Source organism: Notamacropus eugenii, chromosome 3 (assembly GCF_028372415.1).
Source record: "Notamacropus eugenii isolate mMacEug1 chromosome 3, mMacEug1.pri_v2, whole genome shotgun sequence".
NCBI lineage: Eukaryota > Metazoa > Chordata > Mammalia > Diprotodontia > Macropodidae > Notamacropus > Notamacropus eugenii.
Genome location: NC_092874.1, coordinates 462,577,569 through 462,601,066, shown reverse-complemented (window position 1 = coordinate 462,601,066; position 23,498 = coordinate 462,577,569). Strand labels below are relative to the sequence as shown.

The 23,498-nt window shown below is 41.1% G+C and overlaps 1 protein-coding gene across 2 annotated transcripts in view; it reads left to right on the top strand.

Moving 5' to 3' along the window:
- Positions 1 to 23,498, top strand: part of PTPRG (protein tyrosine phosphatase receptor type G) — a 796,984-nt gene that overhangs the window by 642,226 nt on the left and 131,260 nt on the right. For both annotated transcript variants that reach the window (XM_072650205.1, XM_072650203.1), the window contains exons 9-10: positions 17,981 to 18,165; positions 21,510 to 21,618. In XM_072650205.1, coding sequence (XP_072506306.1) covers positions 17,981 to 18,165; positions 21,510 to 21,618 — 294 coding nt within the window. The remainder of the gene's footprint in view (positions 1 to 17,980; positions 18,166 to 21,509; positions 21,619 to 23,498) is intronic.

Below are 23,498 nucleotides of genomic sequence, written 5' to 3'. Positions count from 1 at the left end.
ACTGATTAGTGCAAATAATGAATCTTCTGAAGTGACTGCATGTATTCAAATTTACAGTATTCACAGTTATAACAGTGTGAAAAATTGTCATTGGTTCAAGCCCAATGGAAATGTGCAGTGTGAGTTCTAATTATATAGCTACTCCAGGGGATTCGGTATTCCCACTAATTGGGACTTGGTCTTAAGTAATCTCTATATCTAGGTCTTCTTTGGATGGTGCCATGATGAATAAAACTTAGCCTGGCCCTCAAGAAAGTTATGGGGCAGCTGGGTGGCACAGTAGATAGAGCACCCTGGCCTTGGAATCAAGAAGACTCATCTTTCTGAGTTCAAATGCAGCCTCAGACACTTACTAGCTGTGTGACCCTGGGCAAGTCACTTCACCCTGTTTGCCTCAGTTTCTTCATCTGTAAAATGAGCTGGGGAAGGAAATGGCAAACTGTTCCAGTATTTTTGCCAAGAAAATCCCCACAGGAGTCACAAAGAGTGGGACAATACTGAACAGTAACAACAGAAGAGACTGAAACATTCACAAATAAGTACAGTGCAGAGTAGAATGTGAAAACACTCTGAGGGTTTGTAGGAAGGAAGGACCCCACAGGGAGGAGATGGCAGTTGTGCTGGTCTCACGGGTAAAATTTCAGCTCACAGAGCAGTGCAAGCAGAGCAGTCCAAGGATCATAAGCAAATAATGCTAATGCCTTAAGGTTACTAGAGGCCCCTGTCACTACAAATATTCTTATTGCTTTTTAGAAGGACACAAGATCATAGATTTAAGACTAAAAGGGTCTTAGAGGTCATTGTGTCAATATTCCATTTTGAAAATGAGGGAAACTGAGGCCCACAGAGGTTAAGTGACTTGCCCAAAGTCACACAGCCATTAAGTAACAAAGCACGAGGATTTTGAACCCGAGTAAACAAAATAAAATACTTTCGTTGGCGCTGTTGTTGTTTTCTTAAGGCAAACACCAGTTATAGAACAATGGGAGATGTCAGGGGAAAAAATGCCTATTTATCGTACAACAGTGTTCCTTTTGGCCACATGACGAACATTGCCCATAACATTATTTTTCAGTTATAGTAAATAGAAAGAGTGTTTGGATGAAGGGACTGCTGAAAAACATAGTTAATTCACAAGGCAGCTCTTCCTCAGTAAATAACTTTGACAGAGTTGATGATTTAATGGAAAGAGGTTCCCGTTATTCTGCAGCCCATCCAGGGCCCACGAGGAAGAATAGGCCTGTGATTAAGTGCTAAACACCATCCATTGTGAAGATTCTCTGAATGATGAATGGCAAAAAAAAAAATAATAACATTTCTTCTAAGAACTTGGGGACATGTGGCTTATTAATTTAACCAAACCTGTTCAAGCCACAATGGAACCCAAGCCATTTGATCTGATAACTCAATTTAAGGACCTAATTAAAGGACCCCAGAAAGAAAAGTGAACAGAGCTCAGAATTGCCTAAATCATCTCCAGGATCCTGAGCCATTAACCCTTTGCTGAGGGGAAGACCTCTTGTGTCTCTCATTAGAAAGAGGTCCTCCCATTTCATCATGCGGATTTCATTTCTTTGGCAACACAGCTGAAGCACGTACATTAGAATGTTCATAACCTCACTTATTATAAATCAAGAGAGCTGTAGAAGGGAAGTGTGTGTGTGTGTGTGTGTGTGTGTGTGTGTGTGTTTGCATTAAGAAATCATGAGTTCTCTTTTTTGTTTGCTAATTTAGCCTGAAAATGCTACTTGACCTTGAAATCATCATTTTCAGTTATGGGGGGGGGCAGATTAAGGGTGTTCTATTTCCAATTTAATCACTTGCACTCACCAAATTAATGAGCTTGAATTGCATTATCTTGTTAAAAGAAACTCTGGTGTGAACACTTAGTTCCCTTTTAGGCAACCACCCTCCCAGACACCCATGAAAAGAAAAAAAACACAATTTCTTCTCACTGGCACAAAATTTTAGCAAAGGGAATTTGGGCTTAGGCGCATCACTGTAGAATTTCCTTTTTCACCTCTTATTAATGTCGTGCATTCTAGTTCAACAATCTTGGGATTTGGAATTGCCTTTAAAGACAAGAAAAGCCTTCCAGACTTTAGATTTCTAGCTTCTCATTGTTTCAATGCAATGGTCACTTTCACCATCTGTAAAGCCTGTGGACCCCTTCTCCAAATAAGGTTTTTAAATACGTAAAATCAGTTACATAGAAGTGTAAAGGAAATACATAGGAAACTGATTTGATTGAAATAAATATGTAATTTCTACCAATCCAAATTCATGGATGCCCTAAAAGCCATCCATGGATCTTTTTAAGAACCTCTGCATCTAGTCTATATTCAGCATCTCCCTATTACTTCAGGGATTAAGTATAGATCCTCCTCAGGATAACTCCTATGTATCTACCCTTCCAACCTTATTTCATGCCATTTCCCTTTATTCTATCTTTCAATCAAACTGGCTTAATAGTTGTCTTGTGTACAGTACTCAAAATGTCATCTCTTTGTGCTGGGTCTTTGCATGGCTGGGTGCCCTCTCTCTTTACCTCCATCTCACAGAAACCTTAGCTGCCTTTAACCATAGCCCAAGTTCCACCTCCTACACAAAGCCTTTCTCCAGTGTAGGAATCTTTAGTGCCCTCTCCCTCTTGAAATTCCATTGTTTCACTTTGTAGATGCTTTGTATTGACTTACCTATAGATATATTGGGTTCTTCATCCTTCTTGTAAGATAGAAGTTCCTTGTGAGATAATATAAGCAAAGGGCTTTGAAAACATTAAATTGCTAAATGCATGTGTTATTATAATTATCATGTTAGGAACAGCTTCACTTTTGTCTGCATCACCCCAGGATCCAACACAGCACATGGCACTTATTATTGGCTTTATTGATTGAATGGCATTGAGTAGCCAAGTCAGTTGCTAGCTTGCTCAGTTGCTTAAAGTACAATGTTAATGAGGCTGAGATCACAGGTTCATTTCATGTATGGGCAGATTAATATCAGTTCCACAATTGCCAATTTCTCCCCTTTCCAGTCATGGTGTTTCTGATCAAAAGGAAACTAACTAATATGGGAGTACTGGAAAAATCAGCTGAAAGCCCTTGCATGGCCTCTGTCAAGTCAAGGAACATTCTTAACAACCATCTCTTTTTCCTTTCATGTGCAAAGGACAGGTCATTATCAACTTAATCTTTGGGGACAAATCCTAAAACATCTCCTGGTTGATTTTCTTCCTGCTGGAGTCGGAATCTTGTCTTTAGAATGGCCCACAGGACCTTAGGAAAGTTCCCATCCTTGTTGTGCACAGATGAGAACTGCTCCTGCTGGGAGCCGTCTGTTTGTAGCCTTGTTCAAGCCTCACACTGGGTTCAGAAATAGACACTGGGTATGGGCATCATTCTGGATCCAATGTATTCCAACAAGCATTTATTAAGGTCCTACTATACGCAAGACACTATGCTGAGTGCTGGGGATACAAAAATAAGAAACATTTCTTCTTCTTGATGAGCTTACAATTCACAGGATGGATAAACAGAGGCAGCTAGGGAGCACAGTGGATTAAGTGCTGGGCCTAAAGTTAGGAAAACCTGAGTTCAAATTTGAATTCAGATCTGAATTACTAGCTAAGTGACCCTGGGCAAGTCACTTAACTCCAATTTGCCTCAGTTTCCTCAATTGTAACATAGATATAATAATAGCACTTCACTATTGGTTATTGTGAGGATCAGATGAGATATTTGTAAAGCACTTTGCATACAGTAAGCACTTACTAAATGCTTGCTCCCTTTCTTCCCAAATACATAGGTAAATGTATTATAATTTGAGAAGTAAGAGAGTATTAACAATGAGGGAAAATAATAACATTATAGATTTGTAGGTAGAAGAGATATTAGATGCCATCTAACTCCATCCCTTCATTTTATAGATAAGGAAACTGAGGCATATATGCTATGGATTAAATGATTTGGTCAAGGCCACACAGTGAGTAAAAGAGGTAGGATTTGAACTTGGGACCTCTGGCTAAAATACATTGTTCTCTCCACTATACTGCCTTGCCTTTCAATAGTTGTTAAACATTTTTCCTATATTAATTTCGTATTGCTGTTTTTATCCAGTTTTTTTTGCAAAGGATCAATTTTAGCAGGAGGTTTTATTTTTTTTCCATTGTTTTTCTTCCCAGGGCTACACTCAAGGATGAATTAGCTTATGATCTGTAAGACTCATCGGGTAGCCAGAGAGTCATCCACACTAATTTCATTCCAAGTTTTGTCTCCAGTATATGTTATTTTATGTAGCATGAGTTTTTCTTTTCTTTCTGGAAAGATCACACACTCATTGCAAGCAAACTATTTCTCTGAAGTGTGAAGTCTCTGATCCCTCCTAAGGTTGAAAATGTTGCTGAAGGCTTTCCCACACTGATATCTTTCTAATGGTTTTCTCCCCTGAATGAAGTCTCTTATGTGCAGCAAATTTTCTCTTATCTATGAAGGCTTCCCCTCATTCATTGTGCACAAAGTGTTGATCTCTAATATGAATTCTCTTAGACCTCTTAAGTGGCAAGATATGCCTGAAGGCTTTCCCCCAACTTATTACATTTCAGGATGAGGAAAATCTTTCCATAGGAGGTAGCATCTGAGCTGAACCAGGAAGGAAGATAGAGATTCTAAGAAACAGAAATGAGAAAAGAAATGCTTCCTAGGCATTTGTTATAGCCTTGTAAAGGAACAAACTTGAGACATGGAGAGTTGGGTTCATGGAACAGACATGTCAGATTCTGTGACTAGAACGTAGGGTAGGATAAAAGGGAAGAAAGTGTCATATGCCTCAAGAAGTGAAATTGATAGCAGGCTCTTGAAATAATCTAGACTAGAGATGATGAAGGCTGGAACTTGAGTGATGGTCATACCACAGAGAGAAGTGACTAGATGAAAGAAGAGGGGAGGCAAGTATTTACTATGTGCCAGATTGTAGCAGCAAGCAACCTGGCACACCCAGGATGGCGATGGCCTGCTGCACAGCTTCTTGGATATGCTTTAAAGGAAAGCAACTTTTAAGAAGTCAACAATCTTCTTTAAACACATACACCAACAGAGAAAATACACGCAGAGAAATAAAGACCAACAGACAGGGCTTCCAATCAACAGACACACACACACACACATACACACACACACACACACACACACTTTTCAGAGCTATAGGGCATTACTACAGTCATGACCCAGTGCCTCATTAGAAATTAACAAAATGTGTGGACCTTCCTACAAAACAAGCCTCCCCTAATCAAGATTCTCTTAAAGGGCTCCATCTGAGGTCTATTAATGAGTACAGGAAGATCTTTAACTCTTACACTGGCACTATGCTAAGTATTTTACAAATATCTCATTTGATTGGAGGTAGGTGTCATCATTCCTATTTTACAATTGAACTAAATGAGGCAGACAAAGGTGAAATGACTTCCCCAGGATAACACAGCTAGCAAATAAATAGCTGGATCAGAATTCAGGTCTTCCTGACTCCAGGCCTATCCCAGTCATACGTGTCCATGCCAATTTCTTCTTTGCCACACTTAGCGTACAGGACATCATGGGTGTTGTATAGCAGCCAACTCAAATCCGTAATAGGTATTTTCCCCACATTTTAGGTCACATATAATCCACTGTGCCACTTAGTTGCTCCTAGTCAAGAGATATGAAGGTAGAATCAATAAGAGTGGTTGGATACGGGGATGATGGAGAGGGAAGAATCAATGATGACTCCTGGTTTGTGAACTTGAGTGACTGAAAAGATGATGGTGCCCTCATCAGAAAACATGGAATTTAGGAAGAAGTGTTATATTTAGAGTGGAAGATAATGAGTTCTATTTAAGACTTATGGAGTTTGAGATCCCTAGGAGACATCCATTGAAAGATGTCTAACAGCTAGTGATGTGGAACTATAACTAAGCGGAAAGGTTAGGTTTGAATATGTCAGTCTGGGAATTGTCTTCACTGAGATGAAAGAATTGTAATGCTAGAGAGAAAGAGAGTTTTCTCTCTTTGGACCCCAAATTGATATAACCCTTTTATTACTAAAGAAGAAGAATGTGCCCCCATTGAGGAAATGTCATTATATGGTGGAGACATTTGTGGTTTGGGTGCTGGTAAGATGATGTGGAGATTGATCATGGTCACAGGAGAGCTTTCATCCTTATCTTTTGTAAACTTGACCTGATTTCCAAATCCCTTCTATTCCCTCGGTCAATGGGTACCACATAGCTGACTTCCAGGGTGATCCTCCCAATGCTGCTTTGGTTGATATTTTTATTTCTTGAATAGAGAGGGGCAGGATGGGGAGGAAAGCCTTTCCTTGACCTCAGCCTTATTTATATAGGCACCATGGTGCTCATGAACAGCAACAGGAAAATTAATTAAAAAGCTAGCCACAAGCCTCTATAAAGAAATAGCCCCCCTTTTCCCTCTCTCACTGGGGCTCTTTTATAGGACATGGAATGGAAGCATCCTAAATGTTTGTGTTCATCTACTTCAATCCATCAGAGTAAAATTGCTGGGAAACAGAGTTAATCTACCCTGCTTTTAGCCCTGATTTTTCTGCAAACAAATACAAACACAGTGCATTTCTTCTTCACCTCCAGCATAAGGAACATGAACAGAACCTTTGGACTTTTCACTTTTTAGGACATGATTTTATGTGCCCTGTTGCCAAGTAGTGATAAAGAAAGAATACTCATCCCTGAGCTTGTAGGGGGACCGAGGGACTATAAGTTAGGACCTATATATTCCATGATTTGCTTTTTTTGGGGGATCCTTTCCTTCTAGGCTAAGCTGTGTTTGTCAGTAGTGGTCACTGAGGTCCGATTTACTCCTAGGCACTTGTGTTTACAGAATTTGTGACCCCTGCTTCTTAAAAATCCTTAGGTCCTTTCTGTCACTAGCTTCTACACAAGACCTTTCATGTTCCCCCGAGATGTTAAAGTTCTTCCTTCCTCCTCAATTACTTTGTATTTACTTCTCTGTATCTAAGATACCTCCTCTATCCCAGTGGATAGATCACTGGGCTTAGAGTCAGGAAGACCCATGTTTAAATCCTGCCTCAGATACTTCCTAGTCATGTGATTCTTGGCAAATCATTTCATCTCTCCAAACCTCAGTTTTCTCATCTGTAAAATGAGGACTGAATCTCATGTTTGCTAATGTTCCTTTCAGCAGTATATCTATGATCCTTTGTTTTCTCTAGTAGGATGTAATCCTCCAGTGGATAGGGGTGATTTTTGTCTTTATATCACCCAGCTCCCAGTGCTTAGCACATGGTAGAAACTTAATAAACTCTGGCTGGGCTGAGTTCAATTCCACGATATTGGCTTAGTAGATGCAAGGATCTATCTTGCCACCATTCTTTTGGTCTCTACTTCCATCAAGACAGAATCCTTATCAGAAAACCACTAACAGGTGGGCTCAAGTGCAGGCAGACATGATGTTAGTGCTCTCGGTCTGGCACCAGGAAAGACACCCCACTGAAGAGAAACGTTTTCAGTGGGAAAGCACATTTCCCGTTTAAAACCCATCAATGCCTGGCAGCCACAACTTGGGGCCAGTGCTTCGCCAGCTTGGGAACTGTGCTTTTCAGAGCATATGGGCACAAAGAGGCAGCCAAGAGACCCAGCGAGCCCAGGATCTGCATCGCTCACTTCTCCCAAATGAGATGTTCTCAGCTCATCTCCATCAAGTTCGAGGTGTTATGTTTCTGCCCCATCCTTCCATCTCAGAAATGAGCCACTTCACTCCCTCTACTCTGGAAAGAAAAAATGCTTTTGTGGGAGGGACAGGAAGCACATGCACATCCCAGTCTGTGGGGTCAGATATCACTTTGCAAAAGAAAAAAAGATCCTGAGAAGCTGTTGGTATGGTTTCTTGCAAGCTGAATATCCAACTGCATTGAGCAAAGGGTGAATTTGAGACTTTAACCCAGGATGTCTGGGCTCTAGACCAGCACTCGAACTTCAGGAGAAGTCCAGGAAGTACAGAGATAAGTACAGTGGGACATTGATTTTTACAGATGAAAGGGGTCCTAGGCATCCGCTAATTCAACCTCCTACCCTATGAGGAAGAGTAGACTCTTTAGATGGGGATGGAAAGATAAGTGGCCGTGAGTTTTCCCACCTCCCTCTGGGAAGAGAACAGTACTAGTTTCCTGCACACGACACAGCCCCACCCATCACCTTCATTGGGCTTTCAGAGGAAAAACTAAAGGAAGAATTGAAGTAGGTACAAAGGAACCAAAATAACATAACATGGGAAGTGGTGAACCTTTGTTCTGGCAAAGTAGGGTGGGAGTCAGGGGAAATGGAATCTTCTTCTTAGAGATATTTTCTGGCTCTGGCTTCTCTGGTTCTATTGTTTTGTTTTTTATTGAGCTGGGTCTCTCCATTAGCAAAAGGAAGCCGCTTCAAAGGGAGACTGAAACAAGATAGGAGATAGTGATTTCAATACCCTTTCTACCCTCCAGTGGATGCACTGGAAAAACAGTCCTGTTTCTGCACATGTTCTGTAGGAATTAGAGTCCATACTACGTGACATTTGGTTAAAAGAACTGGGATGTTTGGTGAGAGGCAGAGACGTGGAATGTGATAGCAGCTGTCATGTATTAGGACAATTGCCTGGGATAGATATTTGTTCTGAAGCAGAGACATGGGGCATGATAGCTGTTGTCATGTATTAGGACAATTGCCTATGAAAGAGATGTGTTATCTTTGGCCCCAGAGGCCAGAACGGACCGCGGTGGATGGAAATTGCCAACAGGGAGAGTTCAGTTTAATTTGAAGAATAATTTCCTTACCTTCTGAGCTATCCCAAAGGGGAATGAGCTAACTCAGGAGGTGATGACTCCCCTTCACTGAGGGTCTTCAAGGAAAAACCAAGTGGCCAGTTTTCAAATATGTTGTAGAAGGGTATGCTGTACAGGTATGGATTAGACTGGACTAGACTTCTTCTAAGGTCTTTTCATACTATAGATTGTGATTCTAAGTAAATTGTGATTCTAAGTATATATGCTAGAAGAAAAAAGGTAAATTTCAATGTTTTGATTTGTTCCCAGGAAGAGTTATGATAGAGAATCATAGAGAGTTACAACTAGAAGAGACCACAGCAATCATCTAGTCTCAGCTTCTCCATTTACAGATGAGGAAACTGAGGCCCAGGGAGGGAAACTATCACAACCATTGGCACATTTTTCTGCAATAACTCCGTCACTGCCCCTTCCACTCATGTACTTTGCCATTTTATAACCATAGGCAAGAGAGGCAGTATGGACATGGTAGATAGAGAGCAGATCTTTGAATGAGAAAGACCGTGGATTCAGGTTCTGCCCCTGACACATATTAGGTATGTGACAATGGACAAGTCACTGAAGCTCTCAGTAGCCCTCCAAAATCTCTTTAAGCCTCTATGTTGCTTAGTAGGGGTTGAACTGCATTGGCAAAGAGTTTTATTCAACAAAAGTTATCTATACCATTGAAACTGGATGTCTTTCCGAAAATGTTTAGACAAAAGTTGCATTCAGCAAGAGGGAAACCTCCCTCTGACCATAAATTGGCCCTTGAAGATGGAAACTATTGTCTAGTGTAAGTTAGGAACGAGGGCCGAATGTGTTTACGGAAGAGACACGACCATACAACCATGATAAATTGTTGGTATCAATGGAATGACTTGTCACAGTTTCTGTATTGTTGGAAGGAGAAGGGAGCAATGGCAGATGTCCCCAACAACACATGAAAGAAAACCCCTTGGAGCATATATGCAGGAGTACCTAGGAAATTCTGGTCTGTGAGCTTTTTTTCTTTATGAAAGGGTAGTTATTTACACTGGTTCATAAGGTCGTAGATTTCAAACTAAAAGGGACTTTGGAGATCATCTGAACCAACCGTCTCAGTTTATAGCTAACCAGAGGGCATTCGAGAAATACAATGATCTGCCCAAAGTCCTAGAGAAAGAAACTGGCAGAGCCAGTCCTTGAAGCCAGGTCCTCTAACTAAAAAGCTATATTCTTTCTATTGTTCTGAGAACTCTCTTCTTCTAAGACAGAGTCTTTGGAGGTCCTAAAAGAACTTGGAGAGGCTATGGAAATCCTCTTTGTCAGAGAGAGCCACCTAAAGCAAAGAACGCGCGAGAAAAGAGGGAGTTTGACAGGAAACTTTATTACACAAAGGATAATTAACACAATGAAGGGAATCCAGAAGAGGTAGTGACTGGAGCTACATCTGTGAACACAAGGCAGTAATGATAATGTTCAGCCCTTAACCCTGAGCTCTTACCTTCCCAGCTCTTTGCAAACATTCAATAATAATCCCGATGACATCTCTACGAGACTGGCATTATTATCCCCATTTTACAGACAAGGAAAAATGAAATGGAGTGGGGGGATGATGTGTGAACTGAAAATGATTATTGCTAAATGGCTTCATCCCCAAATAAGGACATCACCAGGAGAAAATCACGTAACAGCTGCAAACAGTCTGGTATCATTTTATCTTCCCAGCAAAAACGCTTCTATCCTTGAGATTCGGAGTTTGTATCTTTCCATAGTCATGATGGGAGAGGGGGATGCCAGGACACCTCTAGGACTTGAAAGTTGTATTTGTATATGGCTTGCTTTGGGGTGTTTTGCGATTCCCAGAACCTCTTTGATAACGCCTTTCCAAATATGAAAGCCTTTCCCCAGGCTGTTTCTTTGGATTCTGCCAAGAGGACTCCCCCTCCTGCCTTAAGGGCTGTTGAGTAGCTGTGTGAAAATCAAGCACACTGGTGCCACCCTTCCAGTCTACACAGGCTACTGAAACACCTGGTGTTCCTTTATGAACTTCTTCCTAGTGGGAAGGCAGGTGGACCAATGAACTGTTTGTTAGTGATCTTTGATTTGGCTCAACTTTGGTTCAATCAGTTGGGAGCCCTACAAGAAAGGTGTGACTAAACAATCCGTCTAACCAGACTTGGATTAAGTACTTGCTAAGTGCCAGGGGTCTTGCTAACAAAAGGCAAAAACAATTCCTGCCCTGAGGGAGCTTGCAATCTCCTGGAAACCCTCCCAACCCCCCACCCCTGCCAGAAAAAATAAATTACATATAAATGTAATGGAATATTCTCACGCAGTTAAAAAAAATCTGAATATGAGGGAATCAGAGCAATATAGGAAAACTTCTTTGAATTGAGGCTGAGAAATAAGGGGAAACAAACAGGGAATACCATAAGTGCCCTTAGAATGTGAGGGCCAGGTTTGTGCTAGTGAAGAAGGAGCTGACTACAAAGTCCTAAAGACCCAGAGCTCAACCATGGTCAGCTCCTCCTTGCTGCTCCCCTGGCTTCCAGTTCTCTAAGACCAAGTAACAGAGCAGGTACCAAAGTGTGCTTGGTGCGGTGAGTTGAAATGACAGGTCTTAATCACAGAAATTATAATTAATAACAACAACCAAATGAAATTACTCAGCATGCCCAGTCCACATTCTAGACCTGCCTATTTTGAGGGCAGAGAGTAAATGAAAAGATTACTAAAAAGAACCTGATCTCTGAACCATTTTTTTAAAAAAAAAGCCAGAATGGTCCCAGAGAACAGACAATGAAAAATACATTTCTTTCTTCTGGCAGAAAGGCAAGAAACTACTAGGACTGATGTGGAAAATATTTTCAGATGCAGTCACGGTGATAAGTGCTAGTTGCTTAGCTATTTTTCTTTGTTTCAGGGAAAGGTTCAATGGACTGAGGGGGTGGGGTTGGAGTATTTCCAGGAATGACTGTAATGTTAAAATAAAAGACATTAGTACAACTTATTTATAGGAGGATTTGAAAAAAGCCTTTCCTTTGGGAAGCCGTTCACCTCTCTGTCCTCGCCCTAATTCATGCCATGGAATTCCCTGGACAGTGGCGCCAGATAAAGCCAAGATGGGTCCTTTGACATAATCTCAGAGTGGGATATGGTAGCAGGGAGCTTTTAAGTCCAACAAGAGGCATTGATTTCACTTCTGATGTCAGGAATGGTGAAATAGGGAATCTCGACTAAATTGCTTCACTTGGGGAGTGCTGTCCCTTTGATTCTGAATCAATATCTGGAACAATGCCTCAAGTGTGAAACATACCAGGGGAAGGAAGGAACAGGGGGGAAGAAATCCACTTCAGAGCACTGAAAAGGCTCCCAAGTTTACAATGACTTTCAAAGAGAGTGTACATCATGTTAGCTTAACCTCCAGCACGAAATAGCACAAACATTTACGTGAAGAAAATATCCTAAGAACTGATTGAGAAGCAGGGAACCTGAGTTGCTTTGCTGTAGCTTGCTTGTTATTTAACAGTCCTGAATCATAATTAAAGTCAGTTCACTAAAGGCAAATTCCCCAAGTGGCCAAGCCACATCGTCTCAGAAGCTTGTGAAAAGTAATCAAACACCTATGAGAAAGGAATCAGGCACCTGGCCAAGGGACCCTGATGTCAAGAGCACCTCACCAGGGACATTTGTTTAAAAGGATGGCTAATAATATGGGTGAGAAGAGGCAGCTTAGTGTCACTAAGGAGTCTCCAGCTGAAGGTGGTCTGAATCAGGAATCAGAATGACAGCTTTCATTGTGAAAGTCCTTTTCCACTCTCTGGACATTCGATTTCAACTTCATAGGATGGTCCTATGAAGTCAATAGATATACTATAAGAATATACTCTATAATCTTATTTTCCAGATGAAGAAATTGAAGTTAAGTGAATTGGCTGTATTCACATAGCTAGTGAGTGTTAGAGGAGAGATTTGAACCCATGTTTGGTTGAGTCCCAGTGTAATGTCATCAAAGGACATAATATTTGTAAAGCACTAGCACGCAGTAGGCCCATAATAAACCCTGGCTCCCTGTCCCCCCAATGCTCTACCTTGCTATGCCATAGTTCCCCAAGGAAGTGATTCCCAAGATTTCCTTGTAGCTCAAAAATGCTCATGTGGGCCCTGGTTCTTTGCTGCATTCCTTGGAAGAATTTCTAGCTGATGCCCCTGAGCCAAAGGCTTTATTTTTTTTGTCATGGGTCCTGATGGATCTTTTTTCCTTTCAGTGTCAAACATCACACAAAGGTAAAGTCCGCATGCTGCACTGTGGATTGCAGACTGTACATGGGCTAGTGATTCCTCTTAAGGGTGAGGAAAAGCGCTGTTTGTGCTGTTATCAGGGAATCCTGGTTGTTCCTGTCTGCACAATCCCCAGAGGAAATGAATTTTATGCTCACTTGATGAGAGAGGAAGGTCAGGGGCATTTTAATAAACTAAAATCAACCAGCAGGCTTTTATTAAATGCCTACTCTTTGCTAAGCATTGGCCTAAGCTTTGGGGAGGCAAAGAAAGGCAAAACTAAAAGTGCTCTCCTCAAGAAGCTTACCTTCACACGTATATGAATATGTACATACAAAACTCAACGCTCCTCCTGATGCCCAGTGGATATCACCTCCCCCCTCAGTGTCCTCTTAGTTCCGCTCAAGGGTCACTCTAGAAGAGGTCTTGCTTGAGGCCCCCAGGTTCTAGTGCCCCATAAAAATGACTTTGTATTTCTTTTGTGTGAGTAGGAATTTATGTGTAGGTTATCTCCCCTGATAAAATGTAAACTTCCAGAAGGCAGGGAGTATTTATTTGTTTTGAATCTACAATGCTTGGCACATAGGTACCTAATAAATACTTATTGAAGGGGTGTGTGTGCGCGCGCGTGTGTGTGTGTGTGTGTGTGTGTGTGTGTGTGTATGTACATAAGTTTCTTTGGGGCAGGGACTGATTCATTCTATACTTTGTTCCTACTGCTCTTAGCACAATGCCAGGCACATAGCAGGTGTTTAATAAAATGCTTGATAATTGATTAGATGATGACTATAATGCAAAGCAGTATTAAGTGCCATAAGTTTGGATCCATCTTGCCCTGTGGATAGCCCACTTTGGAAGACTGGGATAGAACTCAATGTCTCTAGGCTCTCCTTAGCTATTAAGAGTCCAAGGTTAGGAGTTTCAAGATGTTTGGCTGGTTATCTTTTACTTGTCAAATGTGATGCTCAAACCTGTTTTCTTAGAGACCTAGAGTGTATAGTTATAGACTGAATCCATCTTAGGACTGGGAGGGATCCTACAGTCCCTGTTGTTCTTGAAACCAGGAAGATCTGGGTTCAAGTCTGTTTTATGCTAACCACCTGACATTGGGCAAGTCACTGACTTAAACTTTCAGCGGTCTAGCACCAGCTATCCAGCAGTCTCAGACATTTTGGTCTCAGGAGCTTTTTACTCTCCTAAAAATTATTTAGGACACCTGTCAAAGACCTTTTGTTTATGTGGGTTCTATTTATCATAGTTGAAAATAAAACATCTTATTATAATGAAAATAGTACTGATCTCACAGACTTCTTGGAAAGGTCTCTGGAACCTCTTCTCTAGGCAGCTTTCAGAAACTGCCTAAGCTGTAAAGAAGGTGCTACCACCCATTAGCAAAAGGAATGTCCTTCTCTGGGAGTTCCCTATACAAATGAAACTGCAGGTCCAGGCACTGTCCTCATTCATATTTGTATATAAATGAATTTTGAGCTACAGATATTCAAGTGAATTCAATTTAACATTTTAAATACCTGCTATTAATCATATTAAATGGCATACATTTAGGGCTTTCAAGGTGGCAAAGTGTTCTAAAGCTTAAAAATGAACCAAAATTTGGGGGACATCCTATAGTACATATGTGTGGGGGAGGGTATGCATTTTCCTACACACATATATAAATGCAATACCTACATAGGCATGTATATACACTCATGTATATATGTGTAGGTGTGCATATTGTGTTTAATAAATACTTATACATGTATATGCATGTGCACATATAAACGCATGTCTAGATGTATATCACATGTACATATGAATATGTGTGTACCACATATTTCTATATGTTTATTGTATGTGTGTATATAAACATATATACATGCATATTATTGATTCACTAGAATCCTCTGAAACAGCTGTTGTTTTTCAGTCGTATCTGACTCTTTGTGACCCCTTTGGGAGTTTTCTTGGCAAAGATGTAAGAGTAGTTTGCCATTTCCTTCTTTTTTTATCTTTATTTTTATGTATTTTTTTACAGATTGAAAACTGAGGTAAAGAAGGTTAAGTCACTTTCCCAGGGTCACACAGCTAGTAAATGTGTGAGACTGGATTTGAACTCAGGTCTTCCTGACTCCAGGGCTGGTGCTGTATACACTGTACTACCTAGCTGCCCATGAGGCTGGATTGGAACTCAGGTCTTCCTGATTTCATGCCCTCTGTGCCATCTAGCTGCCCCTTGTGAAGTAGTTACTATAGATTTTTTTTTCCTTTTATCATATGAGAAAAGTGAGTCTCCAAGTGGATAAGCAACTTGGCCAAGGTTACACAGCTACTCAGTGACAGTGTCTGGCTTTGAACCCAGGTCTCCTTGTCTCCAAATCCATCCCTCTCCCTTTCACCAGCTAGCCACTTTAATATTCAAGACACTTGGACACCATTTTATGATATTTAGTTTAGGGCAGCCTTCCAGCTTAGAAGCAAAGACATGCACTCCCCAATTTCTCCAGTCGAATGGGGCCAGGTGTGATCAATTTAGTAAAAAGGGGGGTTAATCAGAAAGAGTTGGGGGTGAGAGGGTGACAAGCAATGGCATCCACCCCAGGTATGACAAGTCAAGTGTGTCATCTAGAAGGTGTACACCACGGACAGCTCTCCTCAGATCCGGGAGGGTATTTGGAGAGAGGGTGCAGAGACCTTTGCTCACTTTTTTCATCATGACTTCAGAACTTAGAAAATGTCAAACCCCCTTTCGGGAGATGGCTTGTTTATTAGTGTGTTATTGCCATCTAGTGTGCTCTGCTTGTAACTTCCACCTCGCCTCCCTGCCTCTTCTATCTGCCGTTACTCTCTGGGACTCTCTTTGCCCGCCAGACAGCTCGCTCCTCTCCAGTGATGTGTAGCGCTCCGGGAATGCTTCATTAATTTATTTGATCCCTTCTCCCCTCTGTCACATCAGTCATTCTCTCTCAGGCCAAACCTCAATTTGTCTATGGATATGCTGAAGAAACTGACCTCTGCTTCCACAGAGCAGCCAAGGGCTTAGAGACAGAGATCAGGCCAGGCAAGGAGAACGCCCAGCCTGCTCTTTGAGGTTGGAGGTAACTTAGCTGGAGAGGGGGCAGAAAGGAGATTCCCTTACATTTGTAAGTTTCACATGGATGACATCGAGAAGGGAGCATGATGGAATTGTAGAAAATTGTAGTTAGAAGTGGATTGAGCAGTCTCGTCTTGTTTAACATGGTCTGTTAATTATTTAAAAAGACTTGGGTATGCCATGAATTAAGTCAGGTCTCCTAGTGGTTGGTACATGCAGAATTTTTTTTTTTTATTTATCAGTCCTGTGATTTTATTGATATGGGACTTCATGGATGAAAAAACTCCCTCTACCCATGCAGATAGGGTAAAACAGACTCCTCTGTCAGGCACTTCCAGCCCTCTATAACCTTGTTGGGAGCTCATCTCCCTAGCCTCATTATGCTTCACTCCTCTTCACGTACTCAAACATCCAGTCAAACAGACCTTCTTGCTGCTTCTCCTGGACACCATTCCATTTCTTGCCTTTGCAGTGGCCATATGCGATGCCAGGAAGGCATTCCCTTCTCCCCTGAACTTAATATTCCTGGCTTCCTTCAAAACATAGCTCATGTGCCATCTCCTAAAGGAAGCCTTACCTGTTTCCTCTTCCTCAGCTGAGATGTTTTCTTCTTCCCCCAATGGTTTTGTACAACAAACAAGAAAATTATATTGGTTTTATACGTATCTCTATCTATCAGTGTGTGTGTGTGTGTATTTGTCTACACATAAGCTTCTAGAGGGCAGAAACTCTTGCATTTTGTACTTTGTTTTTACACCACCCAGCACAATGCCAGGCACATAGTAGGTACTTAATACAATGCTTGATAATTGATTAGTTGATGATTATGATGCAAAGCAGTGCCATGAAAGAATGCCAGAAGAGAGAGTTTATCTGTTTGAGAGTGTGAAGGTATCAGGGAAGGCTTCTGGAAGATAAAAATATTTAATATTAGACTGGAGGAACAAGTCGAGTTTGGCCAGGTGGAACTGGAGGGATAAGGGCACAGCCTTCCGTCATTATGGTAAGGACAGTAGAGTGACAGCATCGAGTGTATTTGGAGAATGCTGAGTAGCCCATTTGGGCATGTAGGAGAGCTGCAGGAAATGAGTGAAAATTAAGATGGGTCCTTGAACAGAATGCTAAGAATTTGGGGTTTATTCTACAGGCCACAGGGAGCTCTGATAGTACAGGAGAGGGACATGATTACAGCTTTGCTTCAGGAAGACCAACCTGGTAGCCAAGTGGAAGATGGATTAGAGGGAAAAGGAGATTACAGATGGGAAAACCAATTGGATGCTATTGTAGTAGTCTAGTAAAAAGTAATGAGGTCTTAACTAGGATGGAGAGTAGAGTGGTCACAGAAAGCAGGGAATGGAGGGGAGAGCAGTTATGGAGGCAGGATTTAGTTAGCAAATATGGGGCAGGTCATAATGAGGGAAAAGCCCAAGATAACTCCATGGTTTTGATCCTGGGGTTATATTATGATCTAAGTTTCACAAGGTTCTATACATTATCGTGTTTGATCTTCATGACAACTTTGTGAGGCTGGTACTATTGGACTCATTTTCAGATAAGATTTAGAATAGTTAAGTCTTGACCATGGCTATTGAGCTAGATTTGAACCAAGTTTTCCTAATTTCAAGTTCAGCATTCTTTGCACTATATCATGCACAATACTCCTATTGAAGTAGAATAATTGCATTGGCCTTGAAAATATAGGAAAAGCCCTGGCATTGGGCAAGATGTCAGGGGTGGGCCAAACATGGTGCACAGAAGGCGATTTGCTCTCTTTTCATCCATCTTTTCTCTACTCAGTTTGTAGCACTCCACCTGTCAACATGAAAGTTCATCCAGTAAATCGGACAGCCTTGCTGGTGACTTGGAGCCAACCAGAGACCATCTACCACCCTCCACTCATGAACTACATGATCTCCTACAGCTGGACAAAAAACGAGGATGAAAAGGAAAAGACGTTTACCAAGGATAGCGACAAAGACCTGGTAAAGACATGGCATAGCAGCCACCATCTTTATTTCTCCATCTACTCATGGGATGCTTTGTCCTCATTGGATGAGAAACGCATTGAGCCTAGAGCCCATGGAGCCCTAGGCTCCAGTCACCTCACTTCTAATTTCCCTGTTCAGAAATAGAGAGTCAATGCCTGGTGGTATAGTCTGCCACATAAAACCAGTTCATGGGCTACCAAAGCCACAGATTCTTTACCAGGGACTCAGATCAGGACCTTAATTTTTAAAAACATTTTATTCCCAGATTAACATTGAACATCCAGCTCCCAACTTAACTTGCTTAGTAATTACTTACATTTAAATTAAAAAATTATAAATCACCCTTTTTTGCAAGCACTCTCTCTAAATACTTATTTTGTTAGTACATTCATTCTCACTCATATTTCCTCTTTTATGATTGTAATCATTATTCATGTAGCAGTTGCCTGATTTCTTCGTATACATTGTGCAGTTGGGAAAAGAATGATGGTTTTGGAGTGAGAGCCCCTGGGTTCAAATCTTGGTTTTGCTACTTATTACCAAAATGACTTTGAGTAAGTCTTAACTCTGTAGGCTTCAATTTTCTCATTTTGTAAATGATAGGGTTGGGCCACATGGCCTCTGAGGTCCCATCTAGCTTGAAATGTATGAGCCCATGACCTGTTAGTACGAATTAAATGCTAGTATTTTGTCATGTTAATGTATGATGATTGATTTAACCCTATTCCTACATTATTATGAAGGGCCACGTAAAATGGAACCACATTGGGCCTCGAAGTGCTAGTTTGTCTAGGTAGGCACATGGCCTATGAAACATCAGCCACAGAGTCAGGTGATACACACGCACCACACAAGTCCTTCTGACCCCTTTCTTGGCATGCATGTTGCTGATGCTGCAGTGAAAAGAACAGCCTCTTTGGAATTGATAGCTCTACCATCCCCTGGAACTCATTAGTAGCCAGTAGAAAGGATGCTGCATTTTCCTGCTGAGTTTAAAGTCATGAAATCAGAGTTCAAATCTTAGCTCTGCCATCTAACTACCTATTCATTGAAGAGTTTGGCTTAGTTGGCCTCTCTCAAGATCCTAAGGCATTCAGGCCTTTTGGGTCTCTTTCTATGCCTGTAAAGTAAGGGGGGATTGGACTTGATAGCCTCCAAGGTCCCCTTCAACTCAAGATCTGTGATCCCAAGTCACTCCTTTTGCCTCAGTTTCTTCACCTGCAAAATGAAGAGCTTTGACTGATGATTTCTCAGGCCCTTTCCAACTCCATATGTAAGATTCTTTGATCCCACAAGAGATTGATGAACAAGGAAAATGTGGTCTGACCTCATGCCCTGAGATAATAATGAATATTCAGGAAACAGCAGCCTAGAGACCCTCTCCAGACGACTTGTCCTACATTTGCCCAGCTGCTTTTTAAAGCCCAGAAAACAGTCAAATAGCCACCATCTTCTGCCATGTCCCTCCAGTCCTGGAGAAAACTAGGCCTGCAGAGCAATATTTTAAAATGAACCCCCCTCCTACTTCCCAGCTAAGCCCTCCATTTGTGTCCATCTTCCAAAGTCTTTGGCCCAAGAATCAACGTGACACATTCTGGTTTCAAAGGCTTCACTTATTGTTAATCAAAGGCAGCCTTTGGAATAATGAAATCGTAATTGTGTATGCCCATGAAAAATGCAATAGCTCAGAGTGAAATTCTTAATGACTGTTATCATTTTCCCCCTTTTTTCAAATACAGAGTCCTCTGGGCTCATTCAATCAGTTATAGAATAATACTTTTCTTTTTCCTTTAGATGAAGATTCTCTTACTTCATTTCCATTTATTTCTCCAATTTCCCCCACTAGACGTTGTTATCTGGGTCACATTAGGGAATGATGAGCTTCATCAAATCAGAGAGGAATCTCTTGAAAGGCACCCAAGGTTATGATGTATTTTAACCTTTCCCTTGTCATCACTGTGGGTCCTTAAGGGATTTTCCTCTGTCTGAAGTAAAGATGGCTCATATTAATCAGCAGAAACTATCAAGACACTTGGGTAGCTTCTCATTCTGGGCAGAAAAATAATTAAACAGGCAGTGATGAATAGATATATGCTGGAAATGCACCCTGGTAAATCCCTGCATGGGGTCATGGGGCTTTACTCTGAAAGGGAGGATAGATCAGAGGTAGAGGGGATCAGGCATGGATTCATCCCAAAGGAGAAAAAATGGAAGAAAGAAAGAGCATGCTTTGATAGCACTTTTTTTTTTCACCCACATTTTCAGGATTATTTTCTTTGGGAACAGTAGAATTCATTTTTGTATTCCTCAGAAAGTCAAATTGTGATCTTAGTGATAGTTGTGTCACTAGATCACCACAAAAACTTGCCTTAAAATGGTTTCTTGTAGGGAAATGACTAATTATTGCCCTGAGTGGGATCTGGGTAGAGAACAGTTTGGTCTCCCTATGTAAGTTTTCCACAAAGCCACAGAAAGAGTGCATTGATCTAAAGCGAGAAGGGACTCCGAGGCCATAGAGTCCAACCCTATCATTTTATATATGAAAGAAAACTAAAGCCTGGGGAAACAAATGTCTTGCAGAAAGTCACCAGGTGGCATTGTATCAGAGACATGATTTGAACCCAAGCCCCTCTGACTCAAGAGACAATGAGCATTCAATCCATTATGCCACATGTTCCCTTGAAAAACCCAGAGGTTGAGTTGATTCTTAGATCAAGTAATTTATCTTTACATGTAAGTCAGAAAGGGAGGAAATTAAATCCATCAGCAGAAGGTTTTTAATGTTACTTGTTGGTGTTTTAACCTACCTCATCTCCACAAAAAAATTTAGTTATTTTTCCTTTTTCATTTTCAATTTTCCAATTGACTCCATAATCTGAGAGCAGGTCAAGTGATGGCCCATGCTGGTTGGAAATAAAGATCTCTTTAAACCAGACAGTGAGAGTCAGTCAAGTTCCATACTCAAAGCCTGAGAAACCTAGGTTCAAATCCCGCCTTTGATAGATATCAGCTGGGTTACCAGCTGGGCAATGACATTAGCATGTCAATTCTCAGACCACTTTCTAAAACTTTCAGTTACAGAGGAGTTGCCAAGATGAATTGGTGGGGGCAATCCCCTCTCTGGAAGTTCTGTCCACCAATGGACTCCCAGATCTGGACCATCCATTTTGGTCAAGAAGAAAAAAAGCTAGTTGAATTCCTCCTGGACAGTATTCAAGGCATTGTGCTGACCTTTTGGGGTAGCATGGGATTTTGTTGTTGTTGTTGGGGAAGAAGGGGTATAAAATAATGTGGGTTTTCCTCTAAAACTAACTTCTGTCTTTTTCTTAAAAATACAGAAAGCCATCATTAGCCATGTTTCACCCGATAGCCTTTATCTCTTCAGAGTTCAGGCTATATGCAGAAATGACATGCGCAGCGATTTTAGCCAAACAATGTTGTTTCAAGGTAAAGTATGTACCTCTTTCTGCAGGCAATGTTGGTTCCTCCCCTCTTTCCTGTCTTCTTTATTTATCATCCTCCCAGCCTGTAGAAGTCTGTAGGAAAAGGAATATCATTAGCTGTTGCATGAGTTTTCCTGGTCTGGTTGAGGAGTGGACAGTTATAGTCAGCCTTAAACAGAACAAACAAAACTCTAGCATGTTCTGGCTGTCTTTTATTGCAATCCTGTGTGAATGAAAAGATTGGAGAAGGAGGTTTTTCCAATTGTGGAGAGTTAAGAATTTGGGCATTCAATCCATGAAGTCGTGGCCAGTCCCCTGTTCAACTTAAAGTATGCCATTGCAATCACCATCTTGGACTTGCCCTTCAGAAGTCTTGGGTCGTTTGGTCTGCAGCTCTTTCAGGAACATCTGAACAGAGAAACCGACAAGTTTGTTTGTTTTTATATCTCTATTTGAATTTTTGTATTTTCTGTTTGTGTCTGCAGCCCTTAGCATACTCTCTTGGCACGTAGTAAGCACTTAATAAAATGAGTTTTCATTCAAAGTTCTCATTTCTGACATCTTTAGCTTTCAAGCTAAGATTCAACATTTACCTCGAGTTATTTAGACCCTTGACAACTTCTGAAATTAGTTCCCATTGACTCATATCCATTCATTAGATCCCACAGTTGCCCTGTGTTCCAACTATTCCTCTCAATAGGAACTCTGAAGGTATATTATCCCTTCCATTCCTCTGCCCTCCCCCCCAAAAAAAACCCCATCATGTCCCAAGTACCCGTTTCTCTTTTTTCCAACGGTTTTAGTGAATTCTGGCTTTATCACAGTTCTCAGTGTGGTCCCCAAATCTCACAAAAGAATCAGAAAACATCACAGCCACATGGAACCACAATCTTGACAAAAGCTAAAGGACTTTACATGAAGAAGCAAATACTAAAGGAATGTTTACCTTTTGTGAAACTCCATGGGAGAATGATAACAAGTAGTTTATAGCTTCAGAAATGTAAGATTCCAGTTTTTTTGGCACAGTGCTATATAACTGTCAGTAAAGACAGCAGTAATTTTTGAAGCAAGTTATAGCAGGCCCAGTCAACTTTTCCAATAACTCCCCAAGGACCAGTGATCTGTAAAGAAGCATTTAATATTTAAATATTCTATGTTAATGTTAACATTTATCTTACCCTTCCATTCAAACTAATTGGAATGAGCTGGGCCGCCTTGTTTCATAAATAAATCAGCCTTGCTGGAATCTACCAGTGCCATAAATGAGTTGGCTCCCTTCCACCCAGAGCAATTGGATTGCAGGCTAGGTCCTCATCTGTGCCCAGCGAACAGGAGAGAAGGAGGCCAAAGTCAGAGGCGTCTGGGACCAGGGCTCAGGAACTTTAGAGACATAAATCATTATTAGGTCTCCCAGGTGCTCAGACCAAGAATTTGGAATCTGCAGAACTGCCTTTTCAGATTAATAGGCCACCGTGATCCTTGGCTTCTGTGGAAGGTTTGAAAAATTAAATCTTTGCACTGTAACGTAATCCAAAAGGCCTTGTCAGCAATAAATTTGAAGTCAGGAATATTTTAAGTCACAGAACCCAATGATTTGGGGAAAATCACCTCTTTTTTTTTCCTTTTGAGCCCTAACTTTCTTTGTTTGGTGCTCTGAGTAGATTTATCTCCAACCATGATTATTTTTCTTCATTTGTTTTCTGTTAAGTCCTAATATCATTTATTGCACGTGGATTAGCCAACATTACGGAAACTTTACCTGCAAGAAAAGTGACTTGCTCATCCACCCTACTATCTCCAACAAAGGAAGTCACTACTCTTTAATTCTTGACCCATGTAAAGAGTCCAGTCTCTTTTTTGGCGTAGCACTGGGATTGAAAATAT